The 21,792-nt window shown below is 48.9% G+C and overlaps 1 protein-coding gene across 3 annotated transcripts in view; it reads left to right on the top strand.

Annotated features, from left to right (window-relative positions):
- Window positions 1-3,501, top strand: part of VWA8 (von Willebrand factor A domain containing 8) — a 195,399-nt gene extending 191,898 nt beyond the window's left edge. For all 3 annotated transcript variants that reach the window (XM_064174552.1, XM_064174543.1, XM_064174534.1), the window contains one exon: window positions 1,160-3,501. In XM_064174552.1, the coding sequence (XP_064030622.1) occupies window positions 1,160-1,268 (109 nt within the window). In that variant the 3' untranslated portion in view covers window positions 1,269-3,501. The remainder of the gene's footprint in view (window positions 1-1,159) is intronic.
- The last annotated feature ends 18,291 nt before the right edge of the window (window positions 3,502-21,792 follow it).

Here is a 21,792-nt window from a genome sequence, read left to right as displayed (position 1 = left end):
GAACTAATACATGCAGCAAAAAAGCTACATCTATCCACAAATGTAGCAAAATACAGCCACAAGTATCAACAATGCTTTTTCTGCCTCCTTTTGAGTCTTCAAATAGAGCAGAATGAGAGAAAGCCTCAAAAGAATTGGCCACAGTACATAGCTTTAGTTGAAAGATGCAGCTGCATAGCCACTGTTAGTCAGGTCTGCACATCAGAACTGCTTTATGCTTGAAGAGAGAATCTATTCTGAAAGTTCATAATTACATAAAGTCCTTTTACTTCTGCTAAGAATAAAAAGGAAGGGGGGAAAGAGGCAATCCTGCTGTGTTAGAGGAGATCTCATAATTGCCTTGTTCACTGGGTATGGAAAATGCTCACAATGCTGTCACTGAAATGCATTTCTATGTATGAGGAAGTGCAGAATTAGACAAAGCCTTCCTGAAGCTGCTGTGGGGGAAGGAGAAGGGAATTCTCTGTTGCAGTTTTTTTTTTAACTCATTTTAAAAGTGAGGCTTAAACTTAGCTTTGGGAAAAAAAAATAACGTGGAACATCAACTCTAAAAAGCAGTGAAAAGATAAATTGCAGACCTGCTGACTGGCCCTGAAGGAGATGAGGTTTGTGATGTGCATCTTGTTTAGTTTTCCTAAGGGTGGTTAAGCTGTGAATAAGAATGTGTAGGCTAACATTGACAGAAAAGCATCTTTTCATCTAAGCTGCTGTGATCTCAGAGAGGAAATAGACACAGCACATTTAGACTCACTGGAGGTGTTGAACTGAAAGAGCTGGGGTTCTGTGTAAAGTAAGTAAACATCTTCGTTTTCAGCCTAAATCTTTAGCTGCCTTCAGCAAACCAGTTGTGGTAATACCCTCTGGGGTCACCTTGATCAAAACAAAGTTTTTGCATGTCAGAAAGAGGACATGAATAGAAATCTCTAGAAACACTCTTGGTTGTCTTGCTGAAAGGACCACTGAGAGTTAGCTGCTTTCAGCCATTCCTCAAACTGCAGTTTTCCCAAGCCTTTAATTGCATGCTGACAGCAAGGGAAACAGCATGGATTGGGAAGGCATTCAAAAGGGAAAAAACTTTCCTTCTTAAGTAACCTCAGCTTGTGGTAGGGAAGATAATTTGAAATGGTAATTGTGTCTTGTTCCTCATTCTGCTCCTTAGGCTGCAGAGAATGCTACCGGCAGGTCGGTCTTTTATTGCCATGGATACCAAAGAAATCCCCCAGATTTTGCAGCAGATCTTCACATCCACCATGTTGTCAAGTGCCTAAACATCACTGATGTGTGAAGTCAAAGACAACACCCCCTCGCCTTGGAGATAGGAACCCTGAAGCCGAGGATAAACACAAGTCATTAATAAAATGCCTACCGTTCTCAAATCAGCAAACCTGCATCTGTACAACAGCTGGGCTCTGACAGTTCACCCCAGCTCTCTCAACCAACTTAGCACATTCAGAGAATTGGAGCAGAGTGGAGGTAAATCATGGGATGGCAACAGAGCAAAGGGTTTTTCCTGAGGCACAAATAAACAGAAAGCAGTTGATCATCAGTGCTCTGCCTGCCCTGTTGCCAGGACTATGCTATCATCTCACTCTGTTTCATTAAACACGGTTCACTTGGATTTGGTATTATGCAAGGCAGAGCCAGGCAATCTGTTAGAGTGTTTCACATACATCTGTTTGAATGGGTGGTTAACTCCGTCTCTGATTTAAACAGGACTGCTCTCGTCGGGCAGGAAACCCTTCCTTCCTCTGGTGTTGCTTTCTTGTCCTGATGGGCATGGGGCTTCACTGCTGGATGCTGGGAACAATAGAGGGGTTTGGAAACACTGACAGCGGCGTGTAAACACTCATTATCTGATCAGGCACGGTGCTCAGACTTTTCAGCTCTAGAGAAAGTGGCTATTAAGAAGCAAAACAAAACAAAAATCGATTGGTTCAGTTCTGCCTGCGAAAAGTAAAGGGAAAAGGTCAAAAGTCTTAAGAAGGCAGCAGCCGGCGTTTGCAAGGAGGGAACTACTGCCGAGCCTCCTTTGTGTAGCAAACGTTGCCATCCAGCTGCACTGCTGCCCAGAACCCCTGGGACAGCCTCAGTACATGGAGGTGCCTCTTTGGGTGGGAGACAAAATTTAAGTTCCTAATGTTTTGCTAGAACTTCATCAACTGTTTTGCTTGGGTCTTCTGAAGATGAAACTGGTGGAAATATCTAGGCATGAGAAAGTAAGATTTTTTTTATAGAGGAAACAGGAGGGGGAAGAAATCTGTATTAAGGTATATTTAATAGCCAGGATAGATATAAAGACTTCCTTTCTAATTGGATCAGTTGGAGTTTGGCTCATCCCATGAGCTAATAATTCTTCATCTACTAAAGAGTCTTGATCTCGTAGTGAATCAGGAACACTGGAATATTTGATTCATTGAATGTATGGTTTAATCTGGGGCAGGAGGTCTGTGGGCTGCCCAGGGAGGTGGTGGAGGCACCGGCCCTGGAGGCGTTCAAGAAAAGCCTGGATGAGGCACTTAGTGCCATGGTCCAGTTGAGTGGCTAGGGCTGGGTGCTAGGTTGGAGTGGATGATCTTGGAGGTCTCTTCCAACCTGGTTGATTCTGTGATACTCTGCTGATATTGATTTGAAGGTAACCGAGCAGAAAGAACTCAAAGAAGACTCGTAGGAGCCTGAAGGAGGAATTGCAATACTTCACTGTGCTGTGAGCAGTATAGTTGGAGAGGAAAAGGCAGATTGGTTGAATCATGTTAAATGCAACCACTAGTGTTTCAAAGGGTCCAGTTTCTAGTGGTCATTCTCTACTCCATCAGTCCTGCAACAAAAAAAACTTTACCAGAGCATCAAAACCATCTCCTATCGAGGATATGTTTTGAAGCTTGGCCAGCTTTGAAACCCTTCATGGCAAGAAACAATGGAAGACGTTTTTCAAAGGCTTGTTAGTATTGTTATGATAACTATGTATGTGAAAACAAAGAAGCTGATGATGCAACTCCTGTTGTAGAGAAGGGAATTGGGAGGAGAAGCTTGAGAAGGGTATCCCTGGCTGGGACAAATACATGCACATACACACAGACACAGCTACTAAGGGAGAAGTTGCTTCAGAATATAGCTATCTTGGTGCTGTAAAAATATGCTTAATATTTCTAATGAAATATGCTAGATGCAACAAAGAAGTGGCATGTTAATAAGTCTGCCAGTAAATGTGGTTTTACAAGGAAATTCCTTCAGCACCCACTGCTTTTATTGCCAGTAACTCTTCAAAAAAGCAGCATTTTGTCACAGTTAATCAACAAATGTACAGTGCACTGCTCTAGATAACTTGAGAGGATAAACTTTCTCACCTCAGGTTTACATGCAGTAGGATACTGTTCTCTTTATCATAAGAAAATGGCATTATTTAGGAAAACTCTTAAGGTAAATCAAATTGAAAACCTTTTGTTCCCTGGAAATTTGTATTTCATGTCATGCTATTTAAAGTTACCTTTCTTCTTTGTTTCAGGAGATGTCTGTTGTGTTTTATTTCATGGGCCCAAAGACATGTCTGGGGCCAAGTCTGGTGGGTAGGGCAGCTAGGAGAGGGTGAGTTCAGTTCCTGGTAGATTACAGAGAAAGGAAGAATAAAATAAAGGAACTTTTTTTTTTTTCTTTTCCAGAGGGAGGAGGGGTTTGGGGGTTTGCTTTTAACAATTCTTCCTTGCAAAGCATATTTGACCTGACAGCGTTGCTCTAAACTGTAACAACTGAAGGCAAAATTTTCCCCAGGCCGTGCATCTCTCACCTTCCTTAATGCCCATTGCTACCCCAAGGAAATCAAAGCAGCAGCTGTGGTTTTCTCTGTCTCACAAGGCCTGGCAGTGTTACTTCACTGCTCAGAAATTAAGCACTCGCTCTTCTTTCACATCCCTAGGACTATCACAGTATCATCAGGGATGGAAGAGACCTCACAGATCATCAAGTCCAACCCTTTACCACAGAGCTCAAGGCTAGACCATGGCACCAAGTGCCACGTCCAATCCTGCCTTGAACAGCTCCAGGGACAGCGACTCCACCACCTCCCCGGGCAGCCCATTCCAGTGTCCAATGACTCTCTCAGGGAAGAACTTTCTCCTCACCTCCAGCCTAAATCTCCCCTGGCACAGCCTGAGGCTGTGTCCTCTCGTTCTGGTGCTGGCCACCTGAGAGAAGAGAGCAACCTCCTCCTGGCCACAACCACCCCTCAGGTAGTTGTAGACAGCAATAAGGTCTCCCCTGAGCCTCCTCCAGGCTAACCAATCCCAGCTCCCTCAGCCTCTCCTCGTAGGGCTGTGCTCAAGGCCTCTCCCCAGCCTCGTCGCCCTTCTCTGGACACGCTCAAGCATCTCAATGTCCCTCCTAAACTGGGGGGCCCAGAACTGAACACAGTACTCAAGGTGTGGTCTAACCAGTGCAGAGTACAGGGGCAGAATGACCTCCCTGCTCCTGCTGACCACACCATTCCTGATGCAGGCCAGGATGCCACTGGCTCTCTTGGCCACCTGGGCACACTGCTGGCTCATGTTCAGGCAGGTATCAATCAGCACCCCCAGATCCCTGTCTGTCTGGCTGCTCTCCAGCCACTCTGACCCCAGCCTGTATCTCTGCATGGGGTTGTTGTGGCCAAAGTGCAGCACCAGCACTTGGAGCTATTGAACACCATCCCCTTGGACTCTGCCCATCTGTGCAGGCAGTCAAGGTCCTGCTGCAGAGCCCTTCTGCCCTCCAACCCAGCCACATCTGCCCCCAGCTTGGTGTCATCTGCAAACTTGCTGATGACTGACTCCATGCCCTCATCCAGATCATCTATGAAGATGTTAAAGAGGATGGGGCCCAGCACAGATCCCTGAGGGACACTGCTAGTGACAGCCACCAGCTGGATGTGGCACCATTCACCACCACTCTCTGGGTCTGGCCCTCCAGCCAGTTCCTAACCCAGCACAGAGTGTTGCCACCCAAGCTGCGGGCTGACAGCTTAGCCAGCAGTTTGCTGTGGGGGCCTTGTGTCCAAGGCCTTGCTGATGTCAGACTAGGAGAGCTTCTTACCATGCATTTATCTTTAATTAACCAAACACTGAAAAGCAATGCAGCTTTAGCAGCAGCACCAGTGGCCACCCCTGTTGCAACACATGCAGCAGCACTGTGTCTCACTCATGCCCTTGGAAAGCCTGTGAAGGTATTTTTCATCTCCTCACAGATGGTGAAGGCACTTTCACACTCTTCAGTTCGTATGAAACGGCAGCATTTCAAGGAGTGGGCAGAGCTGGCAGCTGGAGCTGGTCTGTGCCTAATGCTTTAATGGCATTAGTCACATCAGCAGTAGCGATTTGAACTGCCTCTTCCAATGCAGATTTTGGTCTAATTCTGCTTGTTGCAGAATCACAGAAGGGACCTCGAAAGCTCATCCAGTCCAACGCCCCTGCCAGAGCAGGATCACCCAGACCAGATCACACAGGAACACATCCAGGTGGGTTTTGAGTATCTCCAGAGAAGGAGACTCCACCACCCCCACCCCAGGCAGCCTGTTCCAGTCTTGTCACCCTCACAGGGTAAAAAAGTCCTCATCGTGTTTACATGGAACTTCCTATGCCTCAACTTCCACCCACTGCCCCTTGTCATTGGGTGTCACTGAGCAGAGCCTGGCTCCATCCTCTTGGCACTCACCCTTTACATACTTATAAACATTAATGAAGTCTCCCCTCATTCTCCTCCAAGCTAAAGATCCCCAGCTCCCTTCCTTATATCTATACCCAATGTCTTCATACCCACTACCCAGTTAGTAACAGTACACAGACTTTTAGGGTTATTATTTCACCAAGGTGAAAAAAAAAAGAGAGAAGAAGCCTGGGCAGATTGATTTCAGTCAGAGCAAAGCATGTTCAATGTTTAGACACCAGCAGCTTCATGCAAGTAGAAGTGATGGGTTTGCACTTCACGCTAAGGCAGCAATCTTAGACTGCAGTAGAATTATTTTCTCTCACTCACACACTTCTTTCCTGTACCAACTCAAGGTGTCAAATGCAATTATGAGTCTCCTGCTAGAACTTATCCATTAGCCTGATAAAATTAAGACTAATGATCCCACTCACTGATCAAATTATCAATACTCAAGCAAAGAAATACAGAACAAGAGGTTTAAATACTGTGGCATATGTGCAAAATCAAACAGAACAACCAACCCTGGTGCCTAGTGGAGAGTGCAGATAAGAGATGCAAGAGCGCCAGACGTTGTCTTTATTCAGCAAAGACTGTAAGTGTTACAATAAAGGTATTACAGTCATTTGGACACTAAGTTAAAAAGCCAAGCAGTTGTACTGTGTTGGCTACTACAAATAATCATAGAATCACTAAGGCTGGAAAAGACTTTTAAAATCATCAAGTGCAACCCTAAGCCAGCTACTGCGACCACTAAACCACGTCCAGAAGCGCCACATCTACACACGTCTGGAACACCTCCAGGGACAGTGACTCCACCACCTCCCTAGGCAATCTCACAGTATCACCAAGGTTGGAAGAGACCTCATAGATCATCAAGTCCAACCCTTTACCACAGAGCTCAAGGCCAGACCATGGCACCAAGTGCCACGTCCAATCCTGCCTTGAACAGCTCCAGGGACGGCGACTCCACCACCTCCCCGGGCAGCCCATTCCAGTGTCCAATGACTCTCTCAGGGAAGAACTTTCTCCTCACCTCAAGCCTAAATTTCCCCTGGCACAGCCTGAGGCTGTGTCCTCTTGTTCTGGTGCTGGCCACCTGAGAGAAGAGAGCAACCTCCTCCTGGCCACAACCTCCCCTCAGGTAGTTGTAGACAGCAATAAGGTCTCCCCTGAGCCTCCTCTTCTCCAGGCTAACCAATCCCAGCTCCCTCAGCCTCTCCTCATAGGGCTGTGCTCAAGGCCTCTCCCCAGCCTCGTTGCCCTTCTCTGGACACGCTCAAGCATCTCAATGTCCCTCCTAAACTGGGGGGCCCAGAACTGAACACAGCACTCAAGGTGTGGTCTAACCAGTGCAGAGTACAGGGGCAGAATGACCTCCCTGCTCCTGCTGGCCACACCATTCCTGATGCAGGCCAGGATGCCACTGGCTCTCTTGGCCACCTGGGCACACTGCTGGCTCATGTGCAGGTGGGTATCAAGCAGCACCCCCAGATCCCTCTCTGTCTGGCTGCTCTCCAGCCACTCCGACCCCAGCCTGTATCTATGCATGGGGTTGTTGTGGCCAAAGTGCAGCACCCTGCACTTGGAGCTATTGAATGCCATCCCCTTGGACTCTGCCCATCTGTCCAGGCAGTCAAGGTCCCACTGCAGAGCCCTTCTGCCTTCCAACCCAACCACATCTGCCCCCAGCTTGGTGTCATCTGCAAACTTGCTGATGGCTGACTCCATGCCCTCATCCAGATCATCTATGAAGATGTTAAAGAGGATGGGGCCCAGCACTGATCCCTGAGGGACACCACTAGTGACAGCTGCCAGCTGGATGTGGCACCATTCACCACCACTCTCTGGGCTCAGCCCTCCAGCCAGTTCCTAACCCAGCACAGAGTGTTGCCATCCAAGCCATGATAAACTTCTCTGGCCAGGCTCTCTGAGTAAGATGACAGCATCATAGGCAGACAGTGGTTTGGAAAAGGTACAAAACTCAGCATGACTTAGTTAGCAAAACTGGGTTCTATGGCAGAGTGGTATGAGGAATGGTGCCCCATATATATTTTTGCTGTCATCACGACTGACTCATGTTCCATGCCATATGTACTCACATCTGTGTTTCGTCTGGGATTGGTTCGACAGCTATAAGGTCACTTACTGTAGTTTCCAGTTTGAAAATGATGAATAAGTTTGGGTTCTTCTAAAGAAATGCAGTTGTTTAGGGATAGAGATGCTCCTCTGCCATGATTTTAGAGAGAAGTGTTGAAGTGAGGAATTTGCCTCCCTTGTACAGTGCTGCATACACTGTCCCCATCCCAAAATATCTGGTAGTAGCAAAGGGACAGCCTTATGATTGTCTCATCCCCTCCTCCTGCTTGGGAAGTGCAGGAAAGGGCACTGCAAGGACAAGTTTCACAGGGGCAAGGCTGTCTAGGCATCTCTGCTGCCCGTGCAGCCCACGTGTCTCCATCCAAGCCAGTGACCCAGCCAGCTGCGCCTCTTCTGATCACTCCTTCTCCCAGATGGAGGTTGTGCTGCCCTGGGACTCTGCCAGCCTAATTCACTGCTGCTAGTCTGTGGGAAAGCCCCATGTCCATTTTAATGACAAGCCTGCAAGCTTTGCATTCAGCAGCACAAAGTGCAGTGGAACTTTGATGTGACAAAATGACTACATTTTTTTTTTCCATCTAAATTCAATATATTCTCCCTAGTATCAAATGATAGAAGAAGAAATCATAGAATCAACCAGGTTGGAAGAGACCTCCAAGATCATCCACTCCAACCTAGCACCCAGCCCTAGCCACTCAACCAGACCATGGCACTAAGTGCCTCATCCAGGCTTTTCCTGAATACCTCCAGGGATGGCAACTCCACCACCTCCCTGGGCAGCCCATTCCAAATGGCCTCAAGTTGTGCCAGAGGAGGTTTAGATTGGATATTAGGATTTGTTTTGTTTTGTTTTACTGAAAGAGTGGGCAGGCATTGGGACAGGCTGTCCAGAGAGGTGGTGGAGTCACCATCCCTGAAGGTGTTTAACAAATGTATCACAATATCACCAAGGTTGGAAGAGACCTCATAGATCATCAAGTCCAACCCTTTACCACAGAGCTCAAGGCTAGACCATGGCACCATGTGCAGACATGGCACTTAGGGACATAATTTAATGGCCACAGTGGTGTTAGGGCAACAGTTGGCCTATATGATCTTAAAGGTCTTTTCCAACTAAACCAATTCTGTGATTCTATGAAATTATCTGAAGCTGCTCTGCACATCTCTCCCATGGTCTGCTGCCCTGAGCCTTCAGAGTGTTCCTTGTCTTTGTGCTGGATTAGGAACTCTCTCACACACACACTATTTGAAAGTCACCAGCCCAGCTCAGATGGCTTGGAAGGAAGATGAAGCTGTATTTACAGCATGGCAAAATTTACAAGCATATATACAACTATTTACAACTACATGCAAGTCAGAAATAACACAGAAATCCAAACTCCCTCCTGGACAAAGAAAACTGCCCAGAACAGCTCAAAGATACACACACACACACCACTTTCCCCTCCTCTATCTTAGATGGACAAACAAAAACAAAGCAGCAGCCAGCAGCAGCCAGCAGCAGCCAGCAGCAGCCAGCAGCAGCCAGCAGCAGCCAGCAGCAGCCAGCAGCAGCCAGCAGCAGCCAGCAGCAGCCAGCAGCAGCCAGCAGCAGCCAGCAGCAGCCAGCAGCAGCCAGCAGCAGCCAGCAGCAGCCAAGATTAGAGGTGAGATATCAAAGCAGATCTGGGTTAAAAGGAAGTGATTAGATCTAATGACACAGACCAGACAGAGAAACCAACAGAGCAACATCCCAGGACAAAAGTGAGAGAACGTGGTTTATGCTGTGACTTTTTATCCCTTTCAGCAAACCAGTGAGTGATGCAGACATCATCATTGTTTTCTTTTCACAACCAATGATATAATTTCTCTCCTTAAAATAATCCAATTAGCCTCAAACCAGCACAACCTTACAAAGGGCTAACAGAAAGTACTGAAACTTTGCCTCCTCTTTGCTGTTACAATGAGAGGAAAAGACTGAGTACTTCATTGCATCTCTCCAAAAAGTCACCTGATGGGCCCAAAATCATACTAGAAATACAGATGCTGCAGTCCTCTGTGCTAGTCTGAAGCAGGCTAGAATGTTTTGGTGAGAAGAACTAGAGTACAGGCTGTGAAAGGAAAACAGTGGTGAGGTCTACTTCGCTCATAGGCTTGCTGAGATGTAAAGGAACAAGAAATAAAAACAGATAACCACTCTCACTTGGGCTGCTGGCTGAGCTGCATCTCTAACCTCATCCTCCATTTCTTTTCTAATCCACTTTGCTTCCTAACCCCCCTGGCTGAACCTCCATTATTCCTTGGGACTGGGGTAAGGTTGAGAGGGGTAGAGGGAAGGTGCAGGGGTGGTTGGGAGCCCCTCCTGGGAACTCAGGTTTCTGGGAGGGCTGTTGTGTTTCTGTATTACCTTTTACCTTGTCTATGTCTGTCTATAACTGTATGTACTGTAAATATCTGCTTGTATATTGTGCTAGCTGTAAATATAAGCTTCATTCAATTTCCAGACCCATCTGAGCCTAGTCTGGGTGATTTCCAGAGTGTGGGGGTGTGGAACACCCAAACCATCACATCCTCCTCACTCACTTTTCTGACACAACCCACTAGTGATGCAGCACATTTCCAAGACAGCAAGACAGATGCAAAAGGAAGAACAAGACCTTATGCTTTGTCAGCATCTTTCCTGTACAACCCTGGCTTAAGTCCTGTATTTATGCTTAAGCACAGACAATGGCACAATGGGCAGGAAACCAAAGCCTGGCAAGTGTGCTTGTAGAGAGGAGACATGCCAGACTAGCTGTAAGTCGACATCTGAGGGCAGCAACCACGTTAAGAAGGCTGAACACTGAAAGAGGCCCTCAGCTCTTGGTTCATATTTGTTCAAGGCCATGCTGACCTGGTGCACATGAGGCTGAAGTGCTGTGGCTGCTTCCTGCGGCACCACTGACTTTTCCTCTGTTGGTACCTTCCCATTTGATAGAATCAACCAGGTTGGAAGAGACCTCCAAGATCATCCAGTCCAACCTAGCACCCAGCCCCAGCCAATCAACCAGACCATGGCACTAAGTGCCTCATCCAGGCACTCCCTTTGAGGAGGGCACTCCTTTTGAGGAGGGCACTCCTTTTGAGGAGGGCACTCCTTTTGAGGAGGGCACTCCTTTTGAGGAGGGCACTCCTTTTGAGGAGGGCACTCCTTTTGAGGAGGACAAAGATTGTTTCCCACTCCTGCTAACAGAGCTGGTGACAGGGAGTGATTCCAACTGGCTGTGATGTCACAAATTCATGGGAAAGGTCATGGCTGAGCACTGAGCATTCATGGATTGCTGGGATGGCAGTGAAGTGGGACCAGCCTCTGCAAGTGTCACCCAAGAGGGTTTTTTAAGGAGTCATTCTGCCTTATTCTGCCATTTCACTCAAGAGCAGCTCCATGCCTGTGAAACAGCAGGTTTACCTCTTTGTCATGGTGCATTTAAGAACGTGAAGCTCTTCTATCACACAATTAATCAGGTTGGAAAAGACCTCTGAGATCATCAAGTCCAACCTATCAGACAACCTTATCTAATCAACTAAATCACTGCACCAAGTACCACATCCAGACTTTTTTAACACTTCCAAGGACGGTGCCTCCACCACCTCCCTGGGCAGCCCATTCCAATGGCAAATCACTCCCTCTGAAGAACTTCTTCCTAACACCCAGCCTAAGCCTCTCTTGGTGCAGCTTGACACTGTGTGCCCTTGTTCTGTGCCTGGCAGAAGAGACCAACCCCCACCTGGCTACAACCTCCTTTCAGGTAGGTGTACAGAGCAATAAGGTCTGCCTTGAGCCTCCTCAGGCTGAACAACTCCAGCTCAGCTGCTCCTCATGAGGCTTGTGCTCCAGTCCCCTCACCAGCCTTGTTGCCCTTCTCTGGACATGTTCCAGCACCTCAACATCTTTCTTAAACTGAGGGGCACAGAACTGGACACAGCACTCAAGGTGTGGCCTGAGCAGTGCTGAGTACAGGGGCAGAAGGACTTCCCAGGTCCTGCTGGCCACACTGTTCCTGATACAGGCCAGGATGCTGATGGCCTTCTTGGCCACCTGGGCACACTGCTGGCTCATGTTCAGTCAGCTGTCAACCACTGTCCCCAGGTCCCCCTCTGCCTGGCTGCTCTCCAGCCACTCTGTCCCCAGCCTGTAGTGCTGCATGAGGTGGTTGTGGCCAAAGTGCAGAGCCTGACAATTGACCTTGTTAAAACTGATGGCATTGGACTGCACCCATCCAGCCTGTCCAGGTCCCTTTGCAGAGCTCTCCTATCCTCTAACAGATCAACACCTGCTCCCAACTTTATGTCATCTGTGACCTTACTGATACTGGACTCAATCCCCTCATCCAGATCATCAGTAAAGATATTAAACAGGATGGGGCCCAGCACTGATCCCTGGGGAACAGCACTAGTGGCAGCTGCCATCTGAACGTGACCTCATTCACCACCACTCTCTTCTATCCTCTAGTGCCAGCTCAACAAAATAAGTCTTGTCACTGCCCTGAACCTCACTGTAAACAGTTTCAGCAGGCCTAGGAGCCTCTGTAAGGTCTGGTCCTTTGCAGGCAAGACAAATTGGGAGCAGAAGCTGTTAAATACACAAGCTCTGGATTAGTGGAGCACAAACCCACACCACAGCACGAAGGAGGGAAGCCCTGAACCACAGCACACACACCCAAGCAATGGGCCAGCCTTCTTGCTACTTGTGCAGCGGATGCCAGGAAGCACAAACTCCTTTATTTAGGTTTTTAGCCTGTGATATTGTAGCTCTCAGCTCATTAATAAGTCTGACAGTGCAATGAAAAACACAGACTGTCTCTTCTCCTCCACTTGTTAATTCAGCAGCTGTGAGGTTTTGTCCACATGCAAATGAGCAGATTTGTTTTTTTTTCAGTTCAGGAAGAGCTAAACACTGCCAAAAAAAAATCCTCAGAGGGTATCATTAAAAACCAGTAGTATTTTATGCTGTTTATCCAGTACTTGGAATCATAAAATATAAGCAAGGCATCTCTATAAATCAGAGAATCAACCAAGTTGGAAGAGACCTCCAAGATCAGCCAGGCCAACCTAGCACCCAGCCCTAGCCACTCAACTAGACCATGGCACCAAGTGCCTCAGCCAGGCTTTTCTTGAACATCTCCAGGGATGGTGACTCCACCACCTCCCTGGGCAGCCCATTCCAATGCCAATCACTCTCTCTGCCAACAGCTTCCTCCTAACATCCAGCCTAGACCTCCCCTGGCACAACTTGAGTCTGTGTCCCCTTGTTCTATTGCTGGTTGCCTGGGAGAAGAGACCAACCCCCACCTGGCTACAGCCTCCCTTCAGGTAGTTGTAGACAGCAATGAGGTCCCCTCTGAGCCACCTCTTCTCCAGGCTAAACACCCCCAGCTCCTTACACACCACCAATGTATGCTAAGCATCTGCAGCCAGTCACTACACAAATGCATAAGCATGATCCTCACAGCAAACTTCCACATGAGCCTGGTGAGATGTTATTTGCATGCTCCACACAGCACACCTGGGACAGAATCGGTTACAGTCACCATGTGGCTTTTAGAAGCATCTTGTTTCTGAGCACTGGTATGCACTCTCATTATTTTGCCTCAGTAATGTGATTTGCAGGGGGGGGTGGGGCAGAAGCAGCTATTCTCTGGGAAAAGATACAAGTCAAAATATTCCTCCTTCCTCCCTGAAGTGGAAAGAAGGAAAGCAGGAGAGGAGAACTCATTTTGCTAAAACAAAAGAATCAGAGCTAGATGGGAGAAGGCTGGCTAGAGAGAGGTGGGAAACGAGCCAAAGTCAAGCTGAGGCAAATAAAAGCAAGTGGCTAAGTGTGCCCAGGCATAGACTGAGACTGAAGAGACCCTAAAAGAGCTCTTTTCCATCCCTATTTAATCCTCTTGAGTGCTGTGGAGAGTGGCTCTGAGTAGGTGTCAGACTCTAGACTTGGCGTCTCCTCATGTCCCCAGCAGCTCTTCCCTGGCCACCCTCACCTTCCAAAGCCAAGGTTTTGCAGGACAGCATTTCCCTGTGCTTTGGACTGCAACCTGCTCAGTGGCTACTCCAGAAACCAAACACTCCTCCCCAGTGGGTCCACAGCCTGCAAAGCCCAGCCTAACTTGAGACGATGGCAGGCAGCAAACCCAAAGGTCACTAAGTTTTTCCTGCTATGATGGAGAATTCTGAAGGCAGCATTATTTGACTCAACTGGCTACCCTTAACAACAGGCACACTGTTTCTCTGGATGGTTTCCTCTAGGAAAAGCAACGTGTGTCAACATGGGAAACTCAGTGAAGGTCAATTCTGTGAATGCAGGGGAGAAAAAGGCCAAAATAAAAAGCATTGACTGTCAAAGTTGAGTGGGGTTTTTTTTTTCCCCTCAAAAGAGGAACCCAAGAATTTATGGGTGTAAAAACAAACCAACCAACCAGCTACCTTTGAATGGCTTGAGTTTCACAATCTGCCCAAAACTAAGCAAGTGTCTTTTGCTTGGCCCTTAAGACTTTCCCAGGACCTTATGTTTTTCCTAATAGATAGTCTTGGATAAACTGGATGAGGGGATTGAGTCCACCATCAGTAAGGTTGCAGATGATACCAAGTTGGGAGCACGTGTTGATATTACAGAGAGTGGGAGAGCTCTCCAGAGAGACCTAGACAGGCTGGATAGATGGGCACAGAACACCACGAGACTGAACAAGGCCAACTGCAGGGTTCTGCACTTTGCCTACAACAACCCAAGCAGCACTACAGGCTGGGGACAGAGTGGCTGGAGAGCAGACAGGCAGAGAGGGACCTGGGGGTGTTGACTGATAGCTGACTGAACATGAGCCAGTAGTGTGCCCAGGTGGCCAAGAAGGTATCCTGGCTTGTATCAGGAACAGTGTGGCCAGCAGGACAAGGGAAGTCATTCTGCCCCTGTACTCAGCACTGGTTAAGCCACACCTTGAGTGTCCAGTTCTGGGCCCCTCAATTCAAGAGAGATGTTGAGGTGCTGGAAGGTGTCCAGAGAAGGGCAACAAAGCTGGTGAGGGGCCTGGAACACAAACCCTATGAGGAGAGGCTGAGGGAGCTGGGGGGGTGCAGCCTGGAGGAGGCTCAGGGGGGACCTCATTGCTGTCTACAACTACCTGGAGGGAGGTTGTAGCCAGTCGAGGGTTGGTCTCATCTCCCAGGCAACCAGCAACAGAACAAGGGGACACAGTCTCAAGTTGTGCTGGGGGAAGTATAGGCTGAATATTAGGAGGAAGTTATTGGCACTGAGTGATTTGCCATGGTCTAGTTGATAGGACAGGGCTGGGTGCTAGGTTGGACTGGATAATCTTGGAGGTCCCTTCCAACCTGGCTAATTCTACGATTCTAAGATCATCCAGTCGAACCTAGCACCCAGCCCTAGCCAATCAACTAGACCATGGCACTAAGTGCCTCAGCCAGGCTTTGCTTGAACACCTCCAGGGATGGTGACTCCACCACCTCCCTGGCCAGCCCATTCCAATGCCAATCACTCTCTCTGCCAACAACTTCCTCCTAACATCCAGCCTAGACTTCCCCCAGCACAACTTGAGACTGTGTCCCCTTGTTCTGTTGCTGGTTGTCTGGGAGAAGAGACCAACTCCACCTGGCTACAACCTCCCTTCAGGTAGTTGTAGATAGCAATGAGGTCTGCCCTGAGCCTCCTCTTCTCCAGGCTAAGCCACCCCAGCTCCCTCAGCCTCTCCTCATAGGGTCTAATAGGTTGATTCAATTGCCATAAAGCACACCAAGAGCTTTGCAATGATTGTTTGCTTCACAGTATCATCAGGGGTGGAAGAGACCTCATAGATCATCAAGTCCAACCCTTTACCACAGAGCTCAAGGCCAGACCATGGCACCAAGTGCCACGTATAGTCCTGCCTTGAACAGCTCCAGGGACGGCGACTCCACCACCTCCCCGGGCAGCCCATTCCAGTGCCCAATGACTCTCTCAGTGAAGAACTTTCTCCTCACCTCGAGCCGAAATTTCCCCTAGCATAGCCTGAGGCTGTGTCCTCTTGTCCTGGTGCTGGCCACCTGAGAGAAGAAAGCAACCTCCTCCTGGCCACAACCACCCCTCAGGCAGTTGTAGACAGCAATAAGGTCTCCCCTGAGCCTCCTCTTCTCCAGGCTAACCAATCCCAGCTCCCTCAGCCTCTCCTCGTAGGGCTGTGCTCAAGGCCTCTCCCCAGCCTCGTTGCCCTTCTCTGGACACGCTCAAGCATCTCAATGTCCCTCCTAAACTGGGGGGCCCTGAACTGAACACAGTACTCAAGGTGCAGTCTAACCAGCACAGAGTACAGGGGCAGAATGACCTCCCTTCATGGAGAAAACTTAAAGCAAAGAGAAACCTTAAACTTCATGAAGAGAACTTAAAGCACCCTATGATCACATTAACCTTAGTGTTGCCAGAATCACACACAGAAACATTCAGGGTGCAAAAGACCCTCAGGATCACCAAGCCCAACCAATATTACTACTCTTCAAGGTTCACCCCTAAACCATATCCCCGAGCACCACACCCAAATGACCTTTACACACATCCAGGGTTGGTGACTCTACCACCTTCCTGGTGAATTAGTTGGGGCAATTACTAAGGCAGCAGCTGTGAAATATGTAGTTATTTGAATCCCAAAAAGCCCTGTCCACAAACCATATACCAACCAGTTACATTTGGGGTCTAGTTCAGCCAGAAGAAGTGTTCACAGGGATGCTTATGGGCAATTCATGAATTTAGGAGAATCAGAAAACTGGCAAAGGTTTAGTCAGAAAATGGTTCTGCCCCACTTACAAACAGGCAGCCTGCAGCCCTGAGGGAAGTTTGTTCTACTCACAGCAGTGAAGCAGGACGTAGCCATAATCCTTTGGCTTCCTTGCAGCAGCGTAGGGACCGAACAGCATTTTGATAGCCACTGGGAGGCTTCTAGATGGTCCCAGGCTCTACGCAGGGTGCTGGGAAACAGGCAGACGATCTCTGACCTGGTCTTGGTTCCTCTTGCCATGGAGGTTTGCAGAGGTGCAGGCAGGATCTCTCGCAGGTGTGCAGAGAGCACAACGTCAGTGGCACTTCCCACCGCGTCATGAGGCACTTAACGCCTTCTCCCGGGAAACCTGAGGCACTTGGGCACCCAAGCAGTTCAAGCGCGAAACATCAGAGCTAAGCTGCTCTGAAGCACAAAGCAGAGCACAACACATTGTCCAAGCCGAGAGCGCCGAGGCACACGCACCCACCGGGGCACGGCCGCACACGCACCCGCCCGCCGGGGCACCGCCGCACACGCACCCGCCCGCCGGGGCACCGAGGCACACGCACGCACCCGCCGGGGCACGGCCGCACACCCACCCGCCCGCCGGGGCACGGCCGCACACGCACGCACCTGCCCGCCGGGGCACGGCCGCACACGCACGCACCTGCCCGCCGGGGCACGGCCGCACACGCACGCACCTGCCCGCCGGGGCACGGCCGCACACGCAGCCGCCCGCCCGCCGGGGCACGGCCGCACACGCAGCCGCCCGCCGGGGCAGAGCAGCGAGACCACAGCAACGCACCTGCTCACAGCTTATCTCAGTTTCTGTTACTTGCCTGACTGCAGTGGCTCCTTTGCCACAGATTCACCCATCCATCAGAATGGCGTTTGCAAAGCTGCCCATACTGGGTGTAACCAAGGCTTGCTCACCCTCGTTTGTGCAAGACGTTAACAAGTAACACCTGTGGGTACCTCTGTTTCCCTCCCGCCCTTCTTTGCCCCGTCAGCACAAGGGTGGGGAAAGCCAAGACATGCCTTACGCCTATTAGCCTGCCAGGACACCTGTGCAGCCCATTTCAATGCCTGACCACTCTTGCTGTGTAAAATGTTTCCTAATATGTAGTCTAAACCTACTCAGTCACAGCTTGAGGCTGTTCTCTCCAGATGCAACACAACCTCCATGCCAGTTTTGGCACAACCAGATTGGAACAAAGTGCAGCTCCATCTTGCACAGCCATCTGAAGATGACTTCTCTGAGTTTAGGCTGATGGGCTGCCTTAGCTTATGCTCTCTACAACTCATGCAGATTAGAAAACAAAACAAAAATAGAGCAGGGAGAGAGCAATCTGAGCATTTTGAAGGGATATCTTCCCTCTCCTGGTGGGCATGGCAGGTGTGTTTGCTCACATCACTCAGGGACCACCAGGAATAAAAGGGTAGCAGGATGGCAACCCTCTGGGTCAGATCTGAGAGGATCAACTCCAGTTGCCAGCATATAGAAGGAACCAAAAGCACAGATGTGATGGTTTGGGTGTTCCCCACACTTTGCAAATCACCCAGACTAGACTCAGCTGGCTCTGAAAGTTGAGTGAAGATTATTGTTTACAGCTCAGCTCAATATACAAGCAGATATTTACAGTGTATACAGTTTTAGACAGAAATAGACAAGGTAAAAGGTAATACAGAAACACAACAGCCCTCCCAGAAACCTGAGTCCCCAGGAGGGGCTCCCAACTGCCCCTTCACCTTCCCCTCTACTCCTCTCAACCTCACCCCAGTCCCGAGGAAGAATGGAGGTTTGGCCAGGGGGTTAGGAAGCAAAGTGGATTAGTCAGAGAGGTTAGAGAGAGAGATGCAGCTCGGAGCTCCCCATCAGAAGTGCCTTATCTATGTTTTGATTCTTGTTCCTATACATCTCAGCAAGCCCATGAGGGAAGCAGACATCACCACTGTTTTCCTTTCACAGCCTGTACTCTAGTTCTTCTCACCAAAGCATTCCAGCTAGCTTCAAACTAACACAACAGACACATAAGCAGCTCAGTAAGATGACTAAGCCATTATCCAAGGTCCTGCTGGCTAGTCTGGTCCTGCCCAGACTTAGACTGCACCATCAGTGGCCAGCTGGCTTTTTATGCATTCCCCCCATCTCTTTAGCAAAACCCTATGCTAAGGCTCCTGAAACAAAAGCATCTGTATCTCCAGCTCCTCCAAATGCAAGGGCAGAGCTTGTCACTAAAACCCCAAGAGTTATGCTTTGCAAGCAGACACCTCCTTGTGCTTTGTGGTCACCAGCTGGGTTTTGTGAGTTTGGTCCCTTAGGAGGACCAGCTCCTTTGTCCAAAAACCTGGGACTATAACAAAATGACTCTGTATTATAGGTAACCCCATCCTCCTCTGGGTGCAGACCACCTGCCACTGCCCCATGGCTGTCAAGTGGGCAGGTGGGCTAGGCCAAACCTAGGAACTAACCCTTCCCTTGGCTGGAGCAACAGTGGCATGTTGCAGACATCCTCTGCCAGGCATCTCTTCCTTCAGGAAACTGGATGTACTCTGGGACAGGGGAGGCTTATGGTGGGGACAGATCAGAACCTGCACCCGGTTCCCCCAGATGGGCCATCCATGTCCATCTTTCTAGCATTCCCCAAGCCTCATGAGTTCAGAAAGTCCCAGCTGCTAACCAATCTCTCATTATCTTAAAACCAAAAAATCCTGTTAATGGCTTTACCTCAGACACTGCAGCTCTGGAAACCTGCCCAGCTCCTTCTTGAGTTACTTACTTCAGCTGATGGCTTTGGCAGGCTTTTTCCCAGATCTTGGCTACTCTTCCTTGGAGAAACTCTGCCTAACCCTCTTGCATCATGGTTGTCTGTCCTCAGGCTTGGCTCCTGCACTGTTCTTAGACTGATAACTGAAGAAGCAATTAAACAGTGCCGTGAGCAGAGGCTGACAGGCACCTAAAACCAATTAAGAACTTCCCCAGGTGTGCATCATTTGAGAAGACTTCTCTGTGCAAGCCCTTCTCCTGGTCTGAGTTAGGACAGAAGTAATTCTGTTCAGTGGTTTTCTTTTTCAGCTCAGTTATTTCTAAGTCACTTCACTTTCTGCAGCTAACAGTGTATTTCTGAAGGCAATGTCTGCTTCTGGCAGTGCTGTGTTCCTAAACCAGGTTCCAGAATCCAGCTCCCGAATCCAGTTTCCTTCTGTCACTGATTCCAGCCTGGGACTTCCCCAGTGATCTGACTGCCATCAGAAGGGCTGGGTTTGGTATTGTCTACGTTTGTATGTATTTCAACTGTTGTTGTTAACAATGATCATTAAAACTGCTTTAGTTTTCCAGTCCCTAGGTCTCTTTCCCTTATTCCCTTTTCCCCTACTGGGAAATGAGAGGTGCTAATAAAGAGCTTCAGTCACTCATACAGTGGCCAGCTCAGCCCTAACCCTTAACAACTCATGTGATAAAAACACTGACAGTGTTAAAATCTGTTTTCTGTAGCCTAGATTAAAAACTAAGCTTTATGGCAGTGGTTGTCCCATAAGGAGGCTGGAAGGTGCAGCCTTCAAACCTCCAAGTCCTATAATAAAATGTAGTCAAATTCTCATTTACAAGTACCTCCTGTGCCATTATCCAGCATGCAGCATACAAGCCAAAGGTCTTCACAGCCAGTGTTTTACCCTTTATTAAAAGCACTGTTAGGATTTAGTCTGGGGCTCTGTTGAAGGTCAGCAGGTTTTAATGACCATCCTTGTTTCCAAAGCTGAAAGCTGAACAGTGGCTGTGCAAAGCTGGGCTAGAGCCACGGAGAGCTGGAGGGAGAAAGCAGCTTCAAGTTTCAAGCTGAGACATTATCCATCCAGAAGGCAGACAAAAATGTAGGACAGGAGCTTAATTCCCCAAGGGCATGCATTTGCCCTGGATAACAAGCTTCTGGAGCTGTTGCATGCATCTTTTATTAGATGACACCTTCGGGGAGTGGAGCCCAACTAAAGTTGCCTGTGATTTTCCCTTCCTGCTCTTAGAGTATAACCATGGAGGGATTTAAGCTGGGCTCAGCACTAACCTCATCAGCAGCTGTTGCTTATTCAGTTGCATTTTGAGCTCGAGCAGGGCTGTTTGCAGGAGGGGTGGGCAACCTACAAGTGAGTGCTGTGTTGCATCAACTACCAATATTCCTAGTGTGAAACCCACTGCAAGTGGTGACAAGGACATCAAAGACCAAGGCACACCTCTTAAGAGGAAAAAACTGGGACTCTTTTTATCCCTTGAGAGAGAAACAGAACACTCTTCAGAGGGCTTAGATCATTTACCCTTTCCAAATTTCACTTGCAGACTTTCTTTGCTCTACTACTGGTCTTAGAGGACGATTACCTTATTAAGCCTGGTAGGTCGAAGGACTTAGATCTCTCCTGCCCTCCTCCCCCAGCCCATTGCTATTTCCACTTTGTTCCAAGTTAACAGCACAAGCAAATCTGGGAGCTGTGCTCAAAGTACACCAGCTGCTGCACCATGGAGCAGGAGCAAAGAAAAACCATGTTCCCAGCCCTGGCACCTCCCAGTGGAACAACCTCCTCTTTTGTGGCTTCCAGAAGGCAAATCTCATCCTGGGCTGAACCAAAAGAAGCATGACAAGCAGGTTGAGAGAAGCAAGTCTGCCACTCTGCTCTGCTCTGGTGAGACCTCATCTGAAGTACTGTGTCCAGCTCTGAGACCCCCCAATGCAAGAGAGACACAGACCTGCTGGAGCAAGTCCAGAGAAGGGCCACAAAGATGACGAGAGGGCTGGAGCATCCCTGCTAAGAAGACAGGCTGAGAGAGTTTGGGCTGTTCAACCCAGAGAAGAGAAGGCTCAGGGGAGATCTTGCAGCTACACTTCAGTATCTGAAGGGGACTTAGAGGAAGGCTGGAGAAGGACTGCTTGGAGGGGGTTTTGGTGATAGGAGGAGGGGCAATGGTTTTAAACTGGAGCAGGGTAGATTTAGGTTGGACGTAAGGAAAAAAGCCCTTTACAACAAAGCTGCTAACAATACTGGAGCAAGTTGCCCAGGGGCATGCTTTAGGCCTGTCCCTGGAGACATTCATGATCAGACTTAATGTGGCCCTGGACAGCCTGATCTAGTTGGAGGTGCCCCTGCTTGCTGCAGGGGGCTTGGGCAAGATGACCTTTGAGAGTGTCTTCCAAACTGATGCAATCTGTGAATTTGTGGCTGGAAAGATGCACACTGAAGCCACGGTGTGCATGGCCAAGGGGAGAAGATACCAGTC

The sequence above is a fragment of the Pogoniulus pusillus genome, chromosome 3 (genome assembly GCF_015220805.1).
Source record: "Pogoniulus pusillus isolate bPogPus1 chromosome 3, bPogPus1.pri, whole genome shotgun sequence".
Classification (NCBI taxonomy): domain Eukaryota; kingdom Metazoa; phylum Chordata; class Aves; order Piciformes; family Lybiidae; genus Pogoniulus; species Pogoniulus pusillus.
The sequence above is the reverse complement of the archived record's forward strand: the minus strand, read 5'-3'. Positions and strand labels throughout refer to the sequence as shown.